A 24,658-nucleotide genomic window follows, 5' to 3' on the forward strand; every position below is an offset into this window, starting at 1 on the left:
TTTTCCGGCAGAGAAAAAGCACATTAACTATGTCAAGTCTCTGTTTCAGTAGTTGATGCATAGTTAGCTTTACAGTTGCTGATTTGTCACAATAATGATGACTTTGTGTTTGGACCAAGTACCCAGTTTCTATTCAGTGAGATGTCTATTAGCGAGTCGTTTCCATATATTGCTGTATAATGAGGTGTCATCAGATCGGGCAGTGATCATGTGACGACAATATAAGGTTTGGCTCGTAGGAGTCCCCGGCAGTGTTTATGTATATGATTAAATGCAAGCAGTAGTTCATTTATGTATAGAGTACCTTCGATTATCAATGACTCGCTGTGACGGGAAAAATGTGACCGCACTACCGCGACTGTAGAGTTGGTGTCAGCCCTATCCTTGCATTATTATTGTGAAGCATTAATATTATATGAGTATCTAGCTAGAACCAAAAATTGGGACAAGTGTCAAGGCCCTGTGTTGTCTTTGTCCAGGATTATTCAGATATAGGAATGTAAAGCTAGGATAAAGAATTCTGACTGACTAGCGCGACTGTACTTTGTGGGAAGGCTTGGCGTCTGTATTATTGAACACCGGAGATTATGTGTTTGTGTACTGTGTGTATGTGTGTGGTATAGTACACACCACATGTATTATTGAACACCTGAGATTATGTGTTTGTGTACTGTGTGTATGTGTGTGGTATAGTACACACCACATGTGCTATTGAACACCGGAGATTATGTGTTTGTGTACTGTGTGTATGTGTGAGGTATAGTACACACCACATGTGTTATTGAACACCGGAGATTATGTGTTTGTGTACTGTGTGTATGTGTGTGGTATAGTACACACCACATGTGTTATTGAACACCTGAGATTATGTGTTTGTGTACTGTGTGTATGCGTGAGGTATAGTACACACCACCTAAGTCAGTGTTTTATCGCCGATGTTTATTATGTAAACGTCTACATGGGTTGTTTTGTCCTTCCTACAACACACTTAGTTAGAGTGACAGACTGCGAAGAGCCTAATAATCAGTGTCATCAATAGGATATCGTACAGATAGGTCATGTGGATGCTTGAATTCCTAGGGATTTCCCATGGAGACGAAATGTGCTGGAATTCTGTGTAAATATTTCACATTGTTTCTCAGGCCTTACGTTGTTATACTGCCTTCTGCGATCATCGATGAACTCGTGTATGTTTTCACTACTTGAAAAGTTGCCGAAAAGTGTTCATACCGTATTTTGAAAAAAGAACAGTAGCCTTATATAATGTGCACACATTTTTTCCATTTTTGTTGTTGTACAAAACTTGAATTCAATTATGAAATTATTTCTGTATAGAAATAATACTTCGAGGATTTGTTTCAATATATAATCACTTCCAGAATACCCGCTATAGTTCTTTGAAACACTTTTTCTGTGTGCAAATCCTTGTTTTGCGGTGGATGCAACACTTGAGAATGTAAGCTATATCACTACGTTTACAAAGTAAGAATGTTACCGTTTCAACTGTCACAGATGTTACAGTCACCGGCAGGAACCACAATGTGATTGTGTGAACGCAGCTAGCACAGAGGGAGGGTATGGCATTGATTTCGCACTGAAACGGTCGCTTCTAAAAATAGCCACAGCTAACGGTTGGAACTGTTGTGTGTGGAATTAGGACTGTCAGTGATGAGAACGTGTATTCAGCTGAAGACACTGGGAATCACAGTCGCCACAGAGTTCCACCATAAACATATTATACACTATATATTGGGATTTATTGATTGAAAGGATTAAAAGAAGACAGTTTCTTATTGGACAGAGAATCAGAAACTATGAGTGCTGCTGTGACAGGTCTGCAGTAATGTCAGGTTTCCATTCAAATTATTCACAGGAATATCGGGAGAAAAATAATAACATAGCTTTAGAGTGCCATGAAATTTGAAATGGTATTCATATAAAAGATAATAAAAAATTATATATATTTTTTATATATTTCATATGTATTCATATAAAAAATGTTTACGAGAATTTTGAAAAATATATTGCAGGTCTATTATTAGTATGATAGATATAAATATGTATTTGTTATCAGCCAGTTTTAAAATATAGCACACTACACTACAATATCATCTCTTCATTGTGACTATCAAATATCACAGATAGGATGCTGAGGAGCACACAATCTGTTTTGTGTGTTGGTGTGTTGTGTTTACATCGAGAATTACAACAGTAGATAATAATCATGTCTAATGGGAATATGTACTAGTCAGAATTCCAATGGACTTAAACTTATTAAATTTCCCCAAATGTATTTAAATCTTGCATAATTTAATAAATAAAAATTGTCAAATTTTACACTTGTATGAAAATTAATATCCTTCCTCTAACCAAAACTACACAAAAAAAAACTCCCTGCTTACTGTCAAAATTAAAATAAGTCCTGTAGAAAGGGTAGAAAATTAACGTGATGTTTGTGTGAGTTTAACCAGTCGGGATTTATTATAGAGGATAAATGAAATTAAATTTATTTTATTTTTTCAGTGATATGTAAGTAAATTGACTCAATCTAACCATTCGTTATTCAAAACATCTACAAACCCAACCTTTCTCCAGATCCCTTGTTTATGAAATATTCATAAATATCTAAAAATATGTATTCTATAAATAATTGATTGTTGCTGCCGTGACAAAAGTATTCAATAGTATTGCTTGCGTGAAATTAATTCTTAACATGAATGCGGAGTGTTGAAACTGACTTAAAGCCTGCTATTGTATGCATTGTCGGAAATGGACGTCTTTTATGTCATATTATTGACTTCGGACGGAGTAAATGATTTTCAATATGTACCACTTTAACAAAAACAAACCAAAAATGAATGCATTGACTTCAGCACAATTGTAAAGTGCTGAAACCATAAATGATTAAATTTCAATTAAATTTCATTTAGCCATTGCTGTATTTCACAAACTGCATGCCCTATCAAAACCCAAACCCATTTTCATGCTCCAAAATTATGCGCATTGAGTTTTTAGATCAATTCATGATTGAAAGAGAGAAAAACTGACAAGCCATCAACACAACAAGGTATAATGAATATGAATATATAATATTTGATATAGCACCCTATCTAGCTAACATAAGCCACTCTAAAGCGCTTTACAGTACATAGATATACAATTAATATAATTAGCATATATATATATTAATTAAATCAATTTTGAGGAATTTGCAGGAGCTGCCTTATCAGGCGCTTGCTACTTGTCCTATGCCACCTGGCTAATATCTCCCTATGTGTGTATATGCCTGCGTGTGTGCTGGAGATGTAATGCATTCTGTTTGTAGTGGAACCGTGCTTCCAACAGTATAATTTATAGTGCCACGTCACTTGAATGCTACATCAGATACCGCAACATCCACCCCAGACTAATTTATACTCCACCTGGGTTGTTGGAGTTGTGTGGGCAGGAGAAAAACACTTTCACTGAATATCCATGCGTACGACGACTTTGGGGATCGAACCCCGGCCGCCTGCGTGGAAGGCCAGTGTTAACCACTCGACCAATCCGCCCATAAGTATAATGCTATCGCAAAAATCTGCTGTACCAGAGTTGTTCAGTAAATTAGTTGATAATTAGGAACAAAATGCTTGGTAATTTTGAAAGCTTATAAATGTTACATGTTTCAAAGGCCATATCATTATTAGCATACGCCATTACCGATAATTATATATAAAATAGGATGTTTTTTTATCATTTCAAATGTCATACAAATATTTTCCTGCCCAGAGATGTAAAGGGAAGTATTTTTGGAATGGTTAAGTGGCCATGATTTAAAATGTCATAAAATGTTACTGCCTCCAAATAAGTGAAGTATGTAGTTAGTGTTTAAGCAACATGAAATAGTACATCGTTTAAATATATAATATGATTTATTTATCAACAGCAAATACTTTGCCATCTAAATAACAAAAACATGAGATATTTGTGAGATTGTTTGTGTATAAAGGGAAACTTTGATACAAGATGAGATAAAAAAATTAAATGTGAAACTCTTTTTTTTGCATAGTTTCAATTCTCATAATAATTGAAAAAATAATTTGAGGTTCTTATATATCGCTTTATCACAACCTAGTTTGTAGGTTGTCTCAAAGTGATGCACAAATTACTATTCGTGGTTATATTATAGGGCCTTTGCAACTAGCCAATATTATTCTCAACTCCTTGGGGAGCATACAGCCGGTGCTGCCATTTCATCGCTCACATTTCTAGCCCTGCCCAACCACATACTCATTTACAGCTGAGTAAACTGGAACAAGCGGAGTAAAGTATCTTGCTCAAGGATACAACACAGTGCTGTGCCGTGACTCGAACCTGCCTCCCTTCGGTCACGAGCCTGGCGTCCTACCACTAGACTACTGTGCCTCATAGCAATGTTATCTAGATTATATTAAAAAAAATCACAGATTTCAAAAGCCATATTAAGCCTATCCCCTCCAGATAATATAACAATGGTTTTTTTTGGGAATGTGAAAATCTACATATTTCAAGTATCAAAAAAGCAAACCAGATCTCACTTATGAATATTAATACAAAAGTGTGTGAAAATACCAGGGTCGTCCGTTCTTCTTTGAAGCAATAAATGTGCTAAGATAATTGTGTTCACCCTGCAGGGTTGTTAGAGAATGACATTGAACAGGAATGTCAAACCTTACAGGTATGTCAAATTCACACAGGTAAGGTAAATAGTGACATAGATTACAGGATTACATTTTAAAACTAATTCCCAGTGCCTGTATAATTATTTCAGTATATAAGTCAATAAAAGATTATCAACGTTTACGATAATCTAGAGCGGTTATTTAGGTCTGTGATTTGACAGAGTATTACACCTCTTTGACAAGATTACAATATCTAAACCGATACAAAATGGCTATACTGCCTGGTTTATCGACACACGTTTGGCCAAAGCAATCATTTTAAAAAACTGGTATCCTGTACAGGTAGTTCTAAATATAATACACTCTGGTATTCAATTGTATTCAGTGGTTATAATATTATTGGACAGATGGGCGGAGTTGACCTGATATTCTTTATAAACTGATGTAAAAGTTTTACTTAGCTAGCTAGTATTTAGGAAAGTTGTACTTAGCTAGCTAGTATTCAGGAAAGTTGTACTTAGTTAGCTAGTATTCAGGAAAGTTGTACTTATAGCTAGCTTAAGTATTCAGGAAAGTTTTACTTAGCTAGCTTAAGTATTCAGGAAAGTTTTACTTAGCTAGCTAGTATTCAGGAAAGTTGTACTTAGCTAGCTAGTATTCAAGGAAGTTGTACTTAGCTAGCTAGTATTCAGGAAAGTTGTACTTAGCTAGCTAGTATTCAGGAAAGTTGTACTTAGTTAGCTAGTATTCAGGAAAGTTGTACTTAGCTAGCTAGTATTCAAAGAAGTTGTACTTAGCTAGCTAGTATTCAGGAAAGTTGTACTTAGCTAGCTAGTATTCAGGAAAGTTTTACTTAGCTAGCTAGTATTCAGGAAAGTTGTACTTAGGACGTAGGACCACCTGTTTGGTTTGCTTTATTTAACATCCTTAAGGTCATCCAAGGACGTAGGACCACCTGTTTGGTTTGCTGTATTTAACATCCTTAAGGTCATCTAAGGACGTAGGACCACCTGTTTGGTTTGCTTTATTTAACATCCTTAAGGTCATCCAAGGACGTAGGACCACCGCCTTGGTCTATTCCTTAGAAAATCTTTTATATCACAACTTTAAACTTTTCAACATTATTAAGGTGTTACACTTACTCAGAACATTTTTCCATAAAAAGAACAATTGTAATTCAGGCATATTGAATTTCTAATTGTGAAACTAAACATAATGATAAGATTTCCACTTTACAACTGATGGAATGTGTGGTTGGTTGAAATTTATTTTAAACATACATTTTTACACATCACTGGAATATTAATGTGAGAAAGTTATTAATCTTGATGAGAAATGAAATATCTTTATTAAACGTCAACAGAGCTCAGCAATTAAGCTAAAATAGGATCAATTTTGCAAGAGCTAAATTATATTGAGATAGAAATATTATTGGACACTGTAAATGTTTTTGTTTATTATAAACTTGGAGATGGTGTTCGTGTGTACGTTTCAGTGGATGGGTTGTAAATATGTTATGAAAAGTATGAATGGATATTGATAAAATAATTGTGTTGATGGAATGGTGACAGATGAGAAATAGCTCACCTGTACGGGAGATAGATGACACCTGTATAGGTGAGGCTAATTACAGGTGTGTGGTAGAGAGGGTTAGGTGCACCGATGTATGTACAGGTAGAACACAGGTGTTACTGAAGCTGATTGGTTTTCCACTGAATGCAGATGTAAAGTTAATTACATAGGAATGAAGGCAAGAGATATATATTGGTTTGCTTACCTGGAAATTATTTATCTGTGGGACTTCTAGCAGTGTGACCTAGGATATTAACTTTTACCTTGGGGACTACCTGTCTAATACCTGTGATGTAGGAGATGGACATTTACCTTTGTGATGACTTACCTGGGATATTATTTACCTGTGTGACCTAGGATTTGGACATTTACCTTTGTGATGACTTACCTGGGAAATTATTTACCTGTGGGACTTAGGAGATGGACATTTACCTTTGTGATGACTTACCTGGGAAATTATTTGTTTACTTTTGAACGACTCACAGGAGAAATTATCTACAGTTAATTGTGATTTTGGAAATGACATACGTTAGAGCCTGTTATATTATATTGGCCTTTGTTAACATGTAGGAAATATTTCCTATGAGAGTTAATAGTTCGAGTGAAAAGGTTGAAAGGCGGATATTTTATGGCAATGGTGATTCTCAGATTTCTGTTTTCTGCTCCGTTCATTTTGTGGCTAATAATATGTGCAGTAATGTGTTACCAAGGGAATATGATACTTAAACGTTGACTACGAAGTTACCGGGGTGATACAGTGGTAATCCGTTACAGTGGTGATACAGAGGTAATCTGTTACCGTGGTGATACAGTGGTAAACCGTTACCGTGGTGATACAGAGGTAATCCGTTACCGTGGTGATACAGAGGTAATCCGTTACCGGGGTGATACAGTGGTAATCCGTTACAGTGGTGATACAGAGGTAATCCGTTACCGTGGTGATACTGGTGTGACAACAATGGTGTCAAGTGTTTTAAAATCTGGTATTTTATAACAGTCACTTGTATAACACTGAACCCTACCACAGGGATCTGGGCCACGCCCCTGTGGTCTACATTGTATAATACTGAACCCTACCACAGGTGATCTGGGCCATGCCCCGAGGTCTACATTGTATAGTACTGAACCCTACCACGGGATCTGAGGTCTACATGTACATTGTATAGTACTGAACCCTACCACAGGTGATCTGGGCCATGCCCCGAGGTCTACATTGTATAGTACTGAACCCTACCACAGGGGATCTGGGCCATGCCCCTGAGGTCTACATTGTATAATACTGAACCCTGTATAATACTGAACCCTGTATAATACTGAACCCTACCACAGGGGACTGTGGTAGCAAGTGATTTATTGCCCAGTTTTCCATTGTGAGAGGTGGGAAGTATGGAGTAAGAGATTGAAAACAAAATTATCAAAAGTGAGAATAGTTTTTACAGAGAAAAGGAACAATGCATATAATATTTAGCAACCGAAGAATTTGATGCCTTTACAAAGTTTGAACTGATCAATACATTTTATGCGATCACTTTTAGAGATCACTTAAAGAGTCGCCCTTCCTTTATGACCTTTAAAAAATTCAGTAGTTTTTGTGAAGTAACATATCAGACATAGTTGATGTTTCCAGGAGTAAAGTGTTGTCAACATTTTTGCTATTGTGCCTCGTGTAATTTCATCTTAAAAAGTTTCATGAAACCTTGTGTGTGGCCTCTGGCAGTGCCCATGATACGTTTGTGAGAGTTGATATTAACCAATGATGAAAAACTTACCTAAAGACAATGTTTAGTGATTGATCCAGACACTGATCTTGGGGAATTTCATAAAATACCTTTGGGGATGAATAAGTATGTGATTTTAGAACAAAAAATTGTCAGGATGATGTGTCCCCTGAAGATGCGGGGATCGTGGTGTTTCCGAGATCTACTACCAATGTAGATTTGTATTACCAATAAAGGGATGATATTGTAGCATAGATATATAAAGATGATTTGATCGTGACCGTTGAAATGTGAGATAAGCGCTTTCTTATAAGTGATTCTGTTGTGTAGCCAATGACAGGGTGCTATTTTTTTTAAATATATTCGTAAGGAAGAAATGTTTTATTGACCAATGAGAGAAAAAAACGTACTTCATAAACAATGTTGATTTTTAGCCAATGAGAGCAAAGCTTACAAGATGGCATCAGAGGAAGGAGGAATGCGTAAAAATGGTGGTGGTGGTGGTTCCATGGTTCGTTTGTGTCTCAGAGTCGCCTCAAACATCTGCCCATGTGGACGGACGTCTAGATATCGTTTAAATAGACCGGTAATTCATATATTGATTTCTGCCTGACTTGATTGTCCAGCAATTCCCTGTGATTTGTATCACTGGTTATATATTTGTATGAAGCTATATGTAATACATGTTTGGTTGTAGATAAACTGACAAAGTTGTGAAAATTCAGAATTACCTTCGATTGTCTCTTTTTCCTTGTCTTTACATATTTCTACTGTTTTCACCACTCAATGCCTAAGGACTGGTGTTGTGTCTCTATTGCATCGTATTTTCTTAATAACTATCAACAGATAGAGACAGGCTTTATAATTAAGCTCAGAGTACTTATAGTCATTTATACATTGTTTAAGTAATGTTTAAATTGTGACAGAAAATTAATATAATTGTATTTATAAGTAAATCAGCGAAATAAGTCATATATAGTCATTTATACATTGTTTAAGTAATGTTTAAATTGTGACAGAAAATTAATATAATTGTATTTATAAGTTAATCAGCGAAATAAGTCATATATATAAGTATAGTGACAACAGTGCAGAAAATATCATTTGTCATATATATTTCCTCAGAAATTTAACCCCTGCAGCCTATCACAAGACCCAAGTGAAGTGTTTTCTGCAGATTATATCATGATCTCTTCATTACATGATGGCATATAGTATATGTACAAATTACTTATTGATACATATATATATCTTCACATACCTTATCCCCTAATGATGTTGTAAACTGATTTTTAGTCAAAGGCTGTTGTAACCATCAGTTTTAATTTTCAAATGTTTTATGGATTTTAATTAAGTTTATAAATAATTGATTTTGAACTAATGCTGAAAACTGAAAAACACTGGCAGTTTTGATAAAGTGGTTGATGGGAGATAAATGAAGTCTTTATAAAAATCATAATATATGTGGTAGCATAGAACTCTTCCAATTCTAAGGTTGGAATAGTTCATTATGAAATTTCAGGGTTGAATGAGTTAAATTTAAAGAAAAAATCAGTTTACAGTAATATTTATCTCAAAGTTTACAAACATTGTTTCTCTGAATGACCTTGACCGTATTCTATTTTTGTATCACAGGGGCCTGAAGGTCATTCCAATATAAACACATCAAAATATGAACGATTCAAGGTATATAACTCACCATTAACAAAATATTATCATGATTTTCAACAAATCTTAATGAAATTTAACGCTAATAATACCTCCATATTTATCGCTGACTGTGCTTCTCGAGAGAAAATGTCGTAAAATTGGATAGACATAACAATTAGATATTGGCTTCTGGTTGTTTTGATTGTGATGTATTGCAAACTCTCATCTCTACTGTAAGAACTTTGAACCCATGCTGTTGGTTGATCTACATCTTCGAAGATTTCTTCCTTCATATTTAAGAAAGAAAACGCATGGATTTGTTATGAAAATGAAATATGAAAGAAAACTAAGTGTTGATCTCTGGCTCTCCCATTTCTCTAATGCTTCATTTCAATCACTAATACAGTTGATATCTATCATTTTCAGTCTCTTTCATATATTTATTTATTCAAAGGACATGTGTAAAAAAAAATATGATATGTATATGTGTTTTTATCACAAGGTGCAATGATTATCCAGACTGTATTTCAGAAATGGTTGATCTGAATAACCGAAATGTTTTCTCCGTATCACATATATGTTTGATCAGTGTCAAGGGAGAAGTTTGTGTGCATCACTGGAATGTTTGGTCTGTGTCACAGAAATGTTTGGTCTGTGTCACAGAAATGTTTGGTCAGTGTCACAGAAGAGCTTAATCAAAGTCTTCATGGCTTTCAGACAAATGCTCGTCCATAGCAGATGAATCTTGATGTATGCATATATAACGTGGGAGATCTTGGCCACATTTTTTATGGGTTTTAATAAACTTATGTGATTTCCAGAGATAGATTTAAATGTCAAAAAATACTTTTCTAGTATAATGCTTCTATTATATGTATATTTGATTGCATTTCTTTGCAGCACCTATCTTTTACATTTTTGCAGCACTTTTCAAAAGAGAAATTATTGAGAATGATTGTATTGATACTTCTGTGTGAATTACAATGAATTGTTATATTATATAAGTACATGTATTGTCTAATTACCAGCAAACTCTTTTCATATTGATGTGTCTGTTGTTGTGTATGTGTATATTTGAAATATAATCAAAACTGTGCCATTGTCTTAATTATGTTTCAAATATTGTTTGTTTGGTTTAATGCTTTAATAACAACAGTTTGTTTTTGTCTTCATCCCACACAGGATCAGGACTTTGGTTTTAATCAATTGCTGTAATTTGTTTTGTAGGACCAAAATGAGCAGCCAAATGACCAAATACAGTCCACAGTTTCCATGGTGTCGACATCCAAGCCTCACTTGGAAGAACCTGTTGACGAGGACATTGAGGAAGAAATAGAGTTACCTCCCCCTATGGAATTACAGCGTCCGTTGTTTGGACAGGAAGGGTCTCCGGAGGACATATCTGCAAATTTTGTAAGTTCTTGTGTTGCAATTTCATATTTATTTATTAGACAGCAGTTAGTATAGCGCTATTTTGTAGTTAGATGAAGCATATCTCTAAGATAACTAACAATATAAGATTATATAATTTTTGCAAATGATACGAACATTGCAATTCGGGAATTTGATAGGAACTTCTTTATCAGGCACTTAATTCTTGTCCTTTGGCCTTCGGCTCATTACCTATATGTGTGCGTACCAGTTTGTGTGCTGGAGGATTTGAAAGTGTTCTTTTTTAAGGTGAGCTAGGCAACGGCCTTCTTCAATAGTGGCACCTCACTTGAATGCTACAGCACAGATACTGTGGCACCCGCCCAAGACCATTTTATTTTCTGCCTGGAATATTGAATTTGTGTCAGCAGGAAAAAAACACCTTTGAATATTCATGCAACAACTTGGCTTTGGGGATTGAACCTCGACTCTCTGGATGGAAAGCCGGAGTGTTAATCACTCGACGAAACATGTTCATAGAAACAGTGATACAAAGATACAAGGTTTCACATACTGTGGATTTGTGTTACAGTTTTCTATGTCTTGGATAAATGATGGAGTTTTCTCCCTTGAATGACTTAATCGGCATGTATGCGTGGTTATGTCCCTTTATATTGTCGATTAATTTATTTAACCCAAATTATCATTTATCAAGGGCAATTAATTGGTCTTTTGTTCCGAAAAAAAATAGTCCCATGACTTAAGTTGTGGTATATCTTTATGTTTGGTTTGTTTTCCAGGCATCTGTTTCATTGAACCCGACTAATCCGCCCGCTTTAGAAGTGATGACAGAAATGGAGCAGAAAGTTCGGGAACGCATTGTAAGTACCATTTACCAGTCGGGAGCCCATTGTAAGTACCATTTACCAGTCGGGAGCCCATTGTAAGTACCATTTACCAGTCGGGAGCCCATTGTAAGTACCATTTACCAGTCGGGAGCCCATTGTAAGTACCATTTACCAGTCGGGAGCCCATTGTAAGTACCATTTACCAGTCGGGAGCCCATTGTAAGTACCATTTACCAGTCGGGAGCCCATTGTAAGTACCATTTACCAGTCGGGAGCCCATTGTAAGTACCATTTACCAGTCGGGAGCCCATTGTAAGTACCATTTACCAGTCGGGAGCCCATTGTAAGTACCATTTACCAGTCGGGAGCCCATTGTAAGTACCATTTACCAGTCGGGAGCCCATTGTAAGTACCATTTACCAGTCGGGAACCCATTGTAAGTACCATTTACCAGTCGGGAGCCCATTGTAAGTACCATTTACCAGTCGGGAACGCATTGTAAGTACCATTTACCAGTCGGGAGCCCATTGTAAGTACCATTTACCAGTCGGGAACGCATTGTAAGTACCATTTACCAGTCGGGAGCCCATTGTAAGTACCATTTACCAGTCGGGAACGCATTGTAAGTACCATTTACCAGTCGGGAACGCATTGTAAGTACCATTTACCAGTCGGGAACGCATTGTAAGTACCATTTACCAGTCGGGAACCCATTGTAAGTACCATTTACCAGTCGGGAGCCTATTGTAAGTACCATTTACCAGTCGGGAGCCCATTGTAAGTACCATTTACCAGTCGGGAACGCATTGTAAGTACCATTTACCAGTCACAATTTTCTCCAAAAATTCAAAAGATATAAAATACAAAGCTCCAGTGTGGAATGAATTTTCTATGTTAATCAGTAGCATCATAGGTCAGTAAAATGCTGTAAGATAGAAAAAAAAACCACATTTAAAAAAAATCATATTTGATTGGAAACACCTATGCCACTCACCAGCAACAATATCACTGATAAAAAGGCATTCATTATCAATATCTTGAAGGTTTTATTACTGCAATTGTCTTATAAGAAATGTCTGTTGCTGTGTTTGTCGAGTTTTATCAAAATATATTATTTAGGGTTGATTTGTTGATTTGATCTTGATGTAGGACCCGAATGGGGACTGTAACTCGGAACAGCCGGGATCTTCAGGGTCAGAGACGGGGAATGACCAACCACTAGAACCCAGCGAGGAACAGCAGCAAAAAGGACTGCAGAAACGAACGTAGGGCAACACACTGAAACAGGCCTAGAAACACTCTCTTCTGTCGAGTACTCTCTTCTGTCGAGTTGTCGAGTACTCTCTTCTGTCGAGTATACTCTCTTCTGTCGAGTTGTTGTAACTTAGGTTAATGTTATCAAGTTATCCTCACATGTTGCAATTTGCAAATTGTTAAATTGTGCCTTATTTTACAAATGTTTCTCTATACACATCTAGCTTTTGGTCTAGTAATGCCTTCTGCTATGCTGGACATTTTTACATCTTTTTAATTAAATTACTAATTATATTGCCATACAAGCAAGTTGCAAAATTACCAAAGTTTTCTTTAAATGGTTAAGATATCTTAATCAGATGTTTTCATTTCTTCAGAAATATTTGTTGTTTCCCTGATACATATAAACAGACAATGCAAATTTGAGATGGAAAATTAACTAAAACAGACGTCACTGAAAAGGTTTACTTAGCAGGAATGTAAGGTATATTTGCAAGATTTATTGAGTCACTGCTATGTAAAAACAATGTTCTTACCCAGACAGTTTCGCTGACATTCTGCCAGCTTGGTCACTAGTGACGTTAGTGATGTGGGAGTTACTTCCCCTTGTTAATCCCACTCTCACTTCACTAACGTCACTAGTGACCAACCTGGCAGAATGTCAGCGAAACTGTCCGGGTAAGAACATTGTTTTTACATAGCAGTGACTTGATGAACCGTGCAAATATAAAACAGATGTCTCAAAATGTCTAGTCGTATGAAAAATGAACGCAGCATGGTAAGAAAGTTTTATTACTTGAAATTCAATCCTTCAGAAGCTGTTTTATGCTGTGTCTTTACAGTGTTAATTATTTTTTTATGGTTTTGTCCATTTTGCTCAGGTTTTTGATAAAGATATTATCATTGAACTCAAATGATTTCTTTTTCGCACACAGATTTGTGATACAGGAACTTGTAGATACGGAGCGTGATTACGTCAAAGACCTGGGATCTTTAGTAGAGGTAAGCCATCACGTGAGCTTTACAGCCAGAGTATATCTCCAGCAGGGTGTGTAGAACAGTGTGACAGTATTACCAGTAAGTCTCACTATTCAGATTCAGGCTCACTTATGGCATTCCTGATTGGTTTGGGTTTTTATTCAGCTTTACTTATAGACCCTTTTTCAATCAAGCATTCCTGTTAATTACTTACTCAGGTTTGCTCCTTGCATTAATACAGGTAAAGGCTGTATATATACATTTCCTGGCATTGTCTTAGACCTGGGAGTAAGGGTCTTACCTAGGTATTGTCTTAGACCTGGGAGTAAGTGTCTTACCTAGGCATTGTCTTAGACCTGGGAGTAAGGGTCTTACCTCGGCATTGTCTCAGACCTTGGAGTTAGGGTCTTACCAAGGCATTGTCTCCGACCTGGGAGTTAGGGTATTCCCTAAACATTGTCTCAGACCTGGGGGTAAGGGTCTTACCTAGGCAATGTCTTAGACCTGGGAGCTAGGGTCTTACCAAGGCATTGTCTCAGACCTTGGAGGTAGGGTCTTACCTAGGCATTGGCTTAGACCTGGGAGTAAGGGGCTTACCTAGGCATTGTCTCAAACCTGGGAGTTAGGGTCTTACCTAGGTATTGTCTTAGCCCTGGGAGTTAGGGTCTCACCTAGGTATTGTCTTAGTCCTGTGAGTCAGTGTCTTACCTAGGCACTGTCTTACACCTGGGAGTAAGGGTCTCACCTAGGTATTGTCTTAGACCTGGTCTTAGACCTGGGAGTAAGGGTCTCACCTAGGTATTGTCTTAGTCCTGTGAGTCAGTGTCTTACCTAGGCACTGTCTTACACCTGGGAGTAAGGGTCTTACCTAGGCATTGTCTCAAACCTGGGAGTTAGGGTATTACCTAAACATTGTCTCAGACCTGGGAGTAAGGGTCTTACCTAGGCATTGTCTCAGACCTGGGAGTAAGGGTCTTATCTAGGCATTGTCTCAGACCTGGGAGTTAGGGTCTCACCTAGGTATTGTCTTAGACCTGGGAGTTAGGGTCTTACCTGGACATTGTCTCAGACCTGGGAGTAAGGGTCGTACCTAGGCATTGTCTCAGACCTGGGAGTAAGTGTCTTACCTAGGCATTGTCTCAAACCTGGGGGTAAGGGACTTACCTAGGCATTGTCTCAGACCTGGGAGTAAGTGTCTTACCTAGGCATTGTCTCAAACCTGGGAGTTAGGGTATTACCTAGGCATTGTCTTAAACCTTCGAGTAAGGGTCTTACGTAGGCATTGTCTCAGACCTGGGAGTAAGGGTCTTACCTCGGCATTGTCTCAGACCTTGGAGTTAGGGTCTTACCTAGGCATTGTCTCAAACCTGGGAGTTAGGGTATTACCTAGGCATTATCTTAGACCTGGGAGTTAGGGTATTACCTAGGCATTGTCTCAGACCTGGGAGTAAGGGTCTTATCTAGGCATTGTCTCAGACCTGGGAGTTAGGGTCTCACCTAGGTATTGTCTTAGACCTGGGAGTTAGGGTCTTACCTGGACATTGTCTCAGACCTGGGAGGAAGGGTCTTACCTAGGCATTGTCTCAGACATGGGAGATAGGGTCTTACCTAGGTATTGTCTTAGACCTGGGAGTTAGGGTATTACCTAGGCATTGTCTTAAACCTTCGAGTAAGGGTCTTACCTAGGCATTGTCTCAGACCTGGGAGTAAGGGTCTTACCTAGGCATTGTCTCAGACCTGGGAGTTAGGGTATTACCTAGGCATTGTCTCAGACCTGGGAGTAAGGGTCTTACCTAGGCATTGTCTCAGACCTGGGAGTTAGGGTCTTACCTAGGCATTGTCTCAGACCTGGGAGTTAGGGTATTACCTAGGCATTGTCTTAGACCTGGGAGTAAGGGTCTTACCTAGGCATTGTCTCAGACCTGGGAGTTAGGGTCTTACCTAGGCATTGTCTCAGACCTGGGAGTTAGGGTATTACCTAGGCATTGTCTTAGACCTGGGAGTAAGGGTCTTACCTAGGCATTGTCTCAGACCTGGGAGTTAGGGTCTTACCTAGGCATTGTCTCAGACCTGGGAGTTAGGGTATTACCTAGGCATTGTCTTAGACCTGGGAGTAAGGGTCTTACCTAGGCATTGTCTCAGACCTGGGAGTTAGGGTCTTACCTAGGCATTGTCTCAGACCTGGGAGTTAGGGTATTACCTAGGCATTGTCTTAGACCTGGGAGTAAGGGTCTTACCTAGGCATTGTCTCAGACCTGGGAGTTAGGGTCTTACCTAGGCATTGTCTCAGACCTGGGAGTTAGGGTATTACCTAGGCATTGTCTTAGACCTGGGAGTAAGGGTCTTACCTAGGCATTGTCTCAGACCTGGGAGTTAGGGTCTTACCTAGGCATTGTCTCAGACCTGGGAGTAAGGGTCTTACCTAGGCATTGTCTCAGACCTGGGAGTTAGGGTCTTACCTAGGCATTGTCTCAGACCTGGGAGTTAGGGTATTACCTAGGCATTGTCTTAGACCTGGGAGTAAGGGTCTTACCTAGGCATTGTCTCAGACCTGGGAGTTAGGGTCTTACCTAGGCATTGTCTCAGACCTGGGAGTTAGGGTATTACCTAGGCATTGTCTTAGACCTGGGAGTAAGGGTCTTACCTAGGCATTGTCTCAGACCTGGGAGTTAGGGTCTTACCTAGGCATTGTCTCAGACCTGGGAGTTAGGGTATTACCTAGGCATTGTCTTAGACCTGGGAGTAAGGGTCTTACCTAGGCATTGTCTCAGACCTGGGAGTTAGGGTCTTACCTAGGCATTGTCTCAGACCTGGGAGTTAGGGTATTACCTAGGCATTATCTTAGACCTGGGAGTAAGGGTCTTACCTAGGCATTGTCTCAGACCTGGGAGTTAGGGTCTTACCTAGGTATTGTCTCAGACCTGGGAGTTAGGGTCTTACCTAGGCATTGTCTCAGACCTGGGAGTTAGGGTATTACCTAGGCATTGTCTTAGACCTGGGAGTAAGGGTCTTACCTAGGCATTGTCTCAGACCTGGGAGTTAGGGTCTTACCTAGGCATTGTCTCAGACCTGGGAGTTAGGGTATTACCTAGGCATTGTCTTAGACCTGGGAGTAAGGGTCTTACCTAGGCATTGTCTCAGACCTGGGAGTTAGGGTCTTACCTAGGCATTGTCTCAGACCTGGGAGTTAGGGTATTACCTAGGCATTGTCTTAGACCTGGGAGTAAGGGTCTTACCTAGGCATTGTCTCAGACCTGGGAGTTAGGGTCTTACCTAGGCATTGTCTCAGACCTGGGAGTTAGGGTATTACCTAGGCATTGTCTTAGACCTGGGAGTAAGGGTCTTACCTAGGCATTGTCAGACCTGGGAGTTAGGGTATTACCTAGGCATTGTCTCAGACCTGGGAGTAAGGGTCTTACCTAGGCATTGTCTCAGACCTGGAAGTTAGGGTATTACCTAAGCATTGTCTCAGACCTGGGAGTAAGGGTCTTACCTAGGCATTGTCTCAGACCTGAGAGTTAGGGTCTTACCTAGGCATTGTCTTAGACCTGGGATTTAGGGTCTTACCTAGGCATTGTCTCATACCTGGGAGAAAGGGTCTTCCCTAGGCATTGTCTTAGACCTGGGAGTAAGGGTCTTACCTAGGAATTGTCTCAGACCTGGAATTAATTAAGGGTCTTACCAAGGTGACCCTAGTTTATTGTTTATTTTATGGAAGATTGATTTGAAAATGAAAACCAGATAATGCTAAGCAGTAGGAGACATACATTAGGTATTTCGGAGTATGTTCTATGAAATAGTGGTCAGCGGTGTATTTGTCAAGGTTCACTTTTCCTAAAATTAAACATCAACATTTGACCTTTTGTGTTGTCAGGGTTACCAGGCTTATATGAGCGAGAATGAAAACACTATTCCAGAGAGTATGAAGGGTATCAGTGATGTCGTATTCGGCAACATTGGGCAGATCTACGACTTTCACAGACTGTAAGTCACATGACCTCAATATTCACATCTGATTGGATAGAACAGAATTTGTATTTGAAAATATTTGTTATGTTTGTGTCCATTCATAGCTAGATTTTAGGTCTTAAATCTCAAATTGATCTTTACATACTGTTTTACGTACATTAATGAAAAAATTGTTTTTAACAATAGTGCTGCAAAAAAATAAAAAGCCACAACCAGACTTTCATTTTGAAGTTAAATTTTTTATTCAATTAAAAACATGCCATTTCTTGTGGCATTAAGGTAAAAAATGTATATATTGAATATGAAGATTGAAATTATTTTGATAAAAAGACAAGAGTCTGTGAATTTCTATATACATTTATTCCGTTGAAATGAACTTTTTTGTTTTCATTGATACATAAAATGCTTATTCAACTTCATTTAATTTTCACGGAGCAGAACCTTTCAACCAGCCCTAGAAAAATGTGTAGAAGAACCAGAACGACTAGGCTCAATATTTTCTACACAGGTGAGTTATCTCCCTTTGCATACATATAACATAAATGGAATCTCGTTTTATGTTTCTTCCTTCCTGGAAAGGATCGACATTCATCTGAATGCTTAAGACTGTATACTCCAGTTAGTGGTAGACTTGTGAGTATAGACTAAGCTGAGATTCTAACTGACTCTAGCTGTATATATATATACTCCACTTAGCGGTAGACTTGTGAGTATAGACTAAGCTGAGATTCAACTGACCCTAGCTGTATATATATATACTCCACTTAGCGGTAGACTTGTGAGTATAGACTAAGCTGAGATACTAACTGACCCTAGCTGTATATATATACTCCACTTAGTGGTAGACTTGAGAGTATAGACTAAGCTGAGATTCTAACTGTCCCTAGCTGTATATATATATATACTCCACTTAGGGGTAGACTTGTGAGTATAGACTAAGCTGAGATTCTATCTGACCCTAGCTGTATATATATATATATACTCCACTTAGTGGTAGACTTGTGAGAATAGACTAAGCTGAGATTCTAACTGACTCTAGCTGTATATATATATACTCCACTTAGTGTGAGACTTGTGAGTATAGACTAAGCTGAGGTTCTAACTGACCCTAGCTGTATATATATATATATACTCCACTTAGTGGTAGTCTTGTGAGTATAGACTAAGCTGAGATTCAACTGACCCTAGCTGTATATATATATACTCCAGTTAGTGGTAGACTTGTGAGTATAGACTGAGCTGAGATTCTAACTGACCCTAGCTGTATATATTTATACTCCACTTAGTGGTAGACTTGTGTGTATAGACTAAGCTGAGATTCTAACTGCCCCTAGCTGTATATATATATATACTCCACTTAGTGGTAGGCTTGTGAGTATAGACTAAGCTGAGATTCTAACTAACCCTAGCTGTATATATATATACTCCACTTAGTGGTAGACTTGTGTGTATAGACTAAGCTGAGATTCTAACTGTCCCTAGCTGTATATATATATATACTCCACTTAGGGGTAGACTTGTGAGTATAGACTAAGCTGAGATACTAACTGACCCTAGCTGTATATATATACTCCACTTAGTGGTAGACTTGAGAGTATAGACTAAGCTGAGATTCTAACTCACCCTAGCTGTATATATATATATATACTCCACTTAGTGGTAGTCTTGTGAGTATAGACTAAGCTGAGATTCAACTGACCCTAGCTGTATATATATATACTCCACTTAGTGGTAGACTTGTGAGCATAGACTAAGCTGAGATTCTAACTGACTCTAGCTGTATATATATATACTCCACTTAGTGGTAGACTTGTGAGAATAGACTAAGCTGAGATTCTAACTGACTCTAGCTGTATATATATATACTCCACTTAGTGGTAGACTTGTGAGTATAGAATAAGCTGAGATTCTAACTGACCCTAGCTCTATATATATATATATACTCCACTTAGTGGTAGGCTTGTGAGTATAGACTAAGCTGAGATTCTATCTGACCCTAGCTGTATATATATATATATATATACTCCACTGTGTGGTAGACTTGTGAGTATAGACTAAGCTGATATTCTAACTAACCCTAGCTGTATATATATATACTCCACTTAGTGTGAGACTTGTGAGTATAGACTAAGCTGAGATTCAACTGACCCTAGCTGTATATATATATACTCCACTTAGTGGTAGTCTTGTGAGTATAGACTAAGCTGAGATTCTAACTGTCCCTAGCTGTATATATATATATACTCCACTTAGGGGTAGACTTGTGAGTATAGACTAAGCTGATATTCTAACTGACCCTAGCTGTATATATTTATACTCCACTTAGTGGTAGACTTGTGTGTATAGACTAAGCTGAGATTCTAACTGACTCTAGCTGTATATATATATACTCCACTTAGTGGTAGTCTTGTGAGTATAGACTAAGCTGAGATTCTATCTGACCCTAGCTGTATATATATATATACTACACTTAGTGGTAGACTTGTGAGTAAAGACTAAGCTGAGATTCTAACTGACCCTAGCTGTATATATATATACTGTTGAATGTTGTATGGGAATTCTTATGGTCCTGTCTATGTTGTCATGGTAATGTTCACAGGTCAGCTAGAAAACTAGATGGACATTACAGGTCCCATGAGCCTCTTATATGGCAGCACACTTGCCAACTTTTTGAAATTTCTTTTGGGAGATTATGCATGCTCAGAATTACATGGATAAATAAAACTTGTGAGTGTACACACTAGGGAAAAAAAGAAAGGGCATCTTTTGAGCTGTTCTTTTAGATGAAAGCGTCAAATTTTATAAAATACCAACAGTGTAGCAAATTTACTGGTTGAAAATGCTAAATTTGTAGAGTCTCCCTCCAAAATAGGGAGAGTTGGCAAGTATGAAGAAATGTGTATGTAATTTGAATAATGAATGTGTTTCTTCGTTATTCCAGATTGCAAATGTAGATGTCTTTGATTAAGGTATGAGACAGGTTTTTTAAATCTAATTGAAAAATTTATAAATTTCAGGAGCGTAAGTTAAGGATGTATGTTAAATACTGTGAGAATAAGCCGAAGTCGGACTACATCGTAGCGGAGCATCTGGATGACTATTTTGAGGTGAGTTGATTGCCGAACTTCCCCGTCAGGACCCTATCTGAAGCTTTGATAACCTATGATACGTTTTCCTGTAGATGTATGTTTCACCAGAACAGTCCAATAGGTATACAAATGTTTGTACATTCGTCACACTGTGAAAGTGATCATTTGTAATGATTTTCTAAATTACAAAAACACAGTGTGTGATTGATATATAAAATAAAAATGTGCAATTGACGATTACTAAATGTGAGTAATATCTGATTTCTACAAATAACGAGGCTTTGGGGTTCACACCTCACACCATTGGTTAGAAATTGGTTTTGTTCTGTTTGGTTCAAAATGTTCTTGCTGTACAAATAATTGGTTATATAGCTTTCATACAAACACTATCCTGAGCACACAAAGGGAAATAACTCACACGGAGAGGAATCAAAATTGATGATTTTCATTATGGTCATTTAAAGAAATTTTTCGTGGTTCAAATTTCTAGATATGACGTTTCAATTTATTTATTTTTTGAAACATTATATTTGTATCATAAGTTAAGTTTATTTACCGATGCCGGATCTATTAAGATCGTCTACAAAATAATACCATAGAAATATTGAACTATAGGTGAATGTGATGTTACTTGGATCATTAACGTATCTCAGATCTATAATTAAATAGGAGTTCCCGGTCCTCCCAATGCTTATCCAGTCTGTTTTAAAAAGTATTTACACATTTACCACATTTTCTGGAAGATTGTACCATATTCTTACAATTCGTAAAACAAAACGATTCTTGTGAATATCTTATTTAAAATGTTGTGGAAATACTTTCATTAAACGTCCTCTTATTCCCTGCTTTGCGATGGATCTTTCCACGTCTTAATAAAATCTGTTGTAAAATGTTTCGTAAACATTGTATCCTAATTGTTGTTTTTTGTTTGACCAGGAAATGCGTATGAGGTTAGGTCATCGTCTACAGCTGCCCGACCTCCTGATCAAACCTGTTCAGAGAATCATGAAATATCAACTCTTGCTCAAGGTGAGACAACATACTCTTAAAGTTGTCCTTTTTTAAAAATATTCAAAATCATCACTTTTAGTTCATGTTTAATCAAAGCCTTTCCAAGTTATGTCTTTTTCCTAATTTGTCAGATTTATTTCACTTTCGACTTCTTATTTTCATACACCCTACATCAATTTTGAAATTTTTCACTAAGAAAGTTTTCACAATTTTGAGTGACAGTTTTTCATAATATCCTGTAACTATTGCAAAGCTTCCCCGTTCTTCTGCTGAGTTTGTGATTGTTTGATAAGGAATTTAAAAACATGTGCAGTGTTCTTTTTCCTATAAATTTGGTAGAAATTGATAACTATTTATGTAATGACATTACCCAGTTAGGCTGTGAAAAAATCTCCCAACTTCAAATCTATTCTCTCTTTTTCAAAACGCAAATCTCCCTTTCACGTGTTCAAAAGTCAGCATATGTATGGGTAAGCCAGTGGTTACTAATAATGCCGCTACCGTCTTGCCTAGATGTTACAAAAACTTGTTACATGTAAATACTGTCAAACCTTGGTAAGTCGTTAATACTGAAGGTAAACAAAGTATTTAAAAGTCTATATGTTATTTATCTTGTTTACAGGATATACAAAAACACACGGACAGAATTGGTCAGGATACAAAATCATTGCAAGACGCGCTGGTCGTCATGTGTAACGTACCCAAGGAGGCCAACGATATGATGCAAGTGGGCCGCCTGCAGGGGTTTAATGTAAGTGGGGCACCTTCAGAGGTTAACTGTAAGTGGCCTGGGGCACCTACAGGGCTTTACTGTACGTGGCCGCGGACACCTTCAGGGGTTTACTGTACGTGGCCTGGGACACCTACAGGGGTTTACTGTACGTGGCCTGGGACACCTACAGGGGTTTACTGTACGTGGCCTGGGACACCTACAGGGGTTTACTGTACGTGGCCGCGGACACCTACAGGGGTTTACTGTACGTGGCCTGGTACACCTACAGGGGTTTACTGTACGTGGCCGCGGACACCTACAGAGGTTTATTGTACGTGGCCTGGTACACCTACAGGGGTTTACTGTACGTGGCCTGGGACACCTACAGGGGTTTACTGTAGGTGGCCTGGGACACCTACAGAGGTTTATTGTACGTGGCCTTGGGTTACTACAGGGGTTTTATGTAAGTGGGGCACGTACAGGGGTTTAATTTAAGTGGGGCACCTACAGGGGTTTTATGTAAGTGGAGCACCTACAGGGGTTTTATGTAAGTGGCCTGGGGCACCTGCAGGGTTTGACGTTTCAATTATATGAGGGGCATGTACAGGGGTTTCATATAAAGTGGGGCACCTCCAGAAGTTTAATTTAAGTGGAGCACTAACAGGAGTTTAATGTAAGTTAGGAAAGTACATGGTTTGAAGAAATAAATTATATATTTCGCGCATGCAGGGGTTTGATATAAGATATGGTTATTCAATTTAAAGGCTTTATTGAAAATATTCAATTTATGTGTGTATACTTTGTGTTTATCGGGCATAATGATTCCTATTTTCTGCTTCAGGGTAAAATAACTGCTCAAGGAAAACTACTTCTGCAGGTAAGAACACTTTTGAACCTACTTATTTAAATGTAGGCTGGATATGTACAATGACTGACCAATGAAACTGATGTCTTAAATTCTAGGTATATATCCTGATAATGATTAAGATATCTTTCAAAAATACAAACCCACAAGAGATTCTCTTGAGGACATATGATTATCTCCCTTGAGAGCAGATTGTTACACTTAGCAACTGATGTCTCCTGTTATGTTTGATTGTATCCCCTGACAACTCATAACCTTTCCAACTGATGTCTCCTGTTATGTTTGATTGTATCCCCTGACAACTCATAACCTTTACAACTGATTGTCTCCCCTTACCATTTGTTGCCTCTTCTCCTTACTAGTGATTTGCTGTACTTTACAACTGATTGTCTCCCTTGGTTGCAGGACACATTATTGGTAGCAGAGGTCCAAGGTAGTGGCCAGCCTAAGTTCAAGGAACGACGACTGTTCTTGTTTGAACAGAGCGTGATATTTAGTGAAATGACAGAGCGAAGACGTGGCACGTTATCCAACCCTAGCTATGTGTACAAAAACTATCTCAATGTAAGTCACTGGGAATCAGAAGCTTGTTTCTGTTCACAATTGATAAGTATAGAGAAGGTTTCCAAACATCATTGACATCCTGTCACGTGTTTGCTTTAAGATGTTTATTTTAAAGAAATTTTACTCATCCTGGACAGAAGTACTTTTAGGTCACCTGAGCTTTAGCTCCTTCGTCGTCCGTCGTCTGTTAACATTTTACATTTTCAACTTAAGCTGAAATACTGTCAAAGGGATTTCATTGAAATCTAATATGGCCGCCACTGTAGCCATTTTGAAAAATTATAACAAACTTAAAGTCTAGTTCTACTGGGCCGATTTAACTGACACTTGGTATGAATGATCGACGCATTGGTCCTGACAAAGTGTTGTTATTTTTGGGTCGATCAGAAATCTAATATGGCCGCCAGGGCCGGCCAA

At 38.0% G+C, this 24,658-nt stretch overlaps 1 protein-coding gene across 2 annotated transcripts in view; it reads left to right on the forward strand.

The window, feature by feature from the left end:
• Positions 1–24,658, forward strand: part of LOC110458743 (kalirin-like) — a 237,422-nt gene that overhangs the window by 176,264 nt on the left and 36,500 nt on the right. For both annotated transcript variants that reach the window (XM_021510631.1, XM_021510630.1), the window contains 11 exons: positions 10,808–10,993; positions 11,752–11,832; positions 12,949–13,064; positions 13,989–14,055; positions 17,906–18,015; positions 18,439–18,508; positions 21,018–21,107; positions 22,026–22,118; positions 22,723–22,851; positions 23,654–23,689; positions 24,083–24,241. In XM_021510631.1, coding sequence (XP_021366306.1) covers positions 10,808–10,993; positions 11,752–11,832; positions 12,949–13,064; positions 13,989–14,055; positions 17,906–18,015; positions 18,439–18,508; positions 21,018–21,107; positions 22,026–22,118; positions 22,723–22,851; positions 23,654–23,689; positions 24,083–24,241 — 1,137 coding nt within the window. The remainder of the gene's footprint in view (positions 1–10,807; positions 10,994–11,751; positions 11,833–12,948; positions 13,065–13,988; positions 14,056–17,905; positions 18,016–18,438; positions 18,509–21,017; positions 21,108–22,025; positions 22,119–22,722; positions 22,852–23,653; positions 23,690–24,082; positions 24,242–24,658) is intronic.

Source organism: Mizuhopecten yessoensis, unplaced genomic scaffold (assembly GCF_002113885.1).
Source record: "Mizuhopecten yessoensis strain PY_sf001 unplaced genomic scaffold, ASM211388v2 scaffold9737, whole genome shotgun sequence".
In the NCBI taxonomy this organism is placed as follows: Eukaryota; Metazoa; Mollusca; class Bivalvia; order Pectinida; family Pectinidae; genus Mizuhopecten; species Mizuhopecten yessoensis.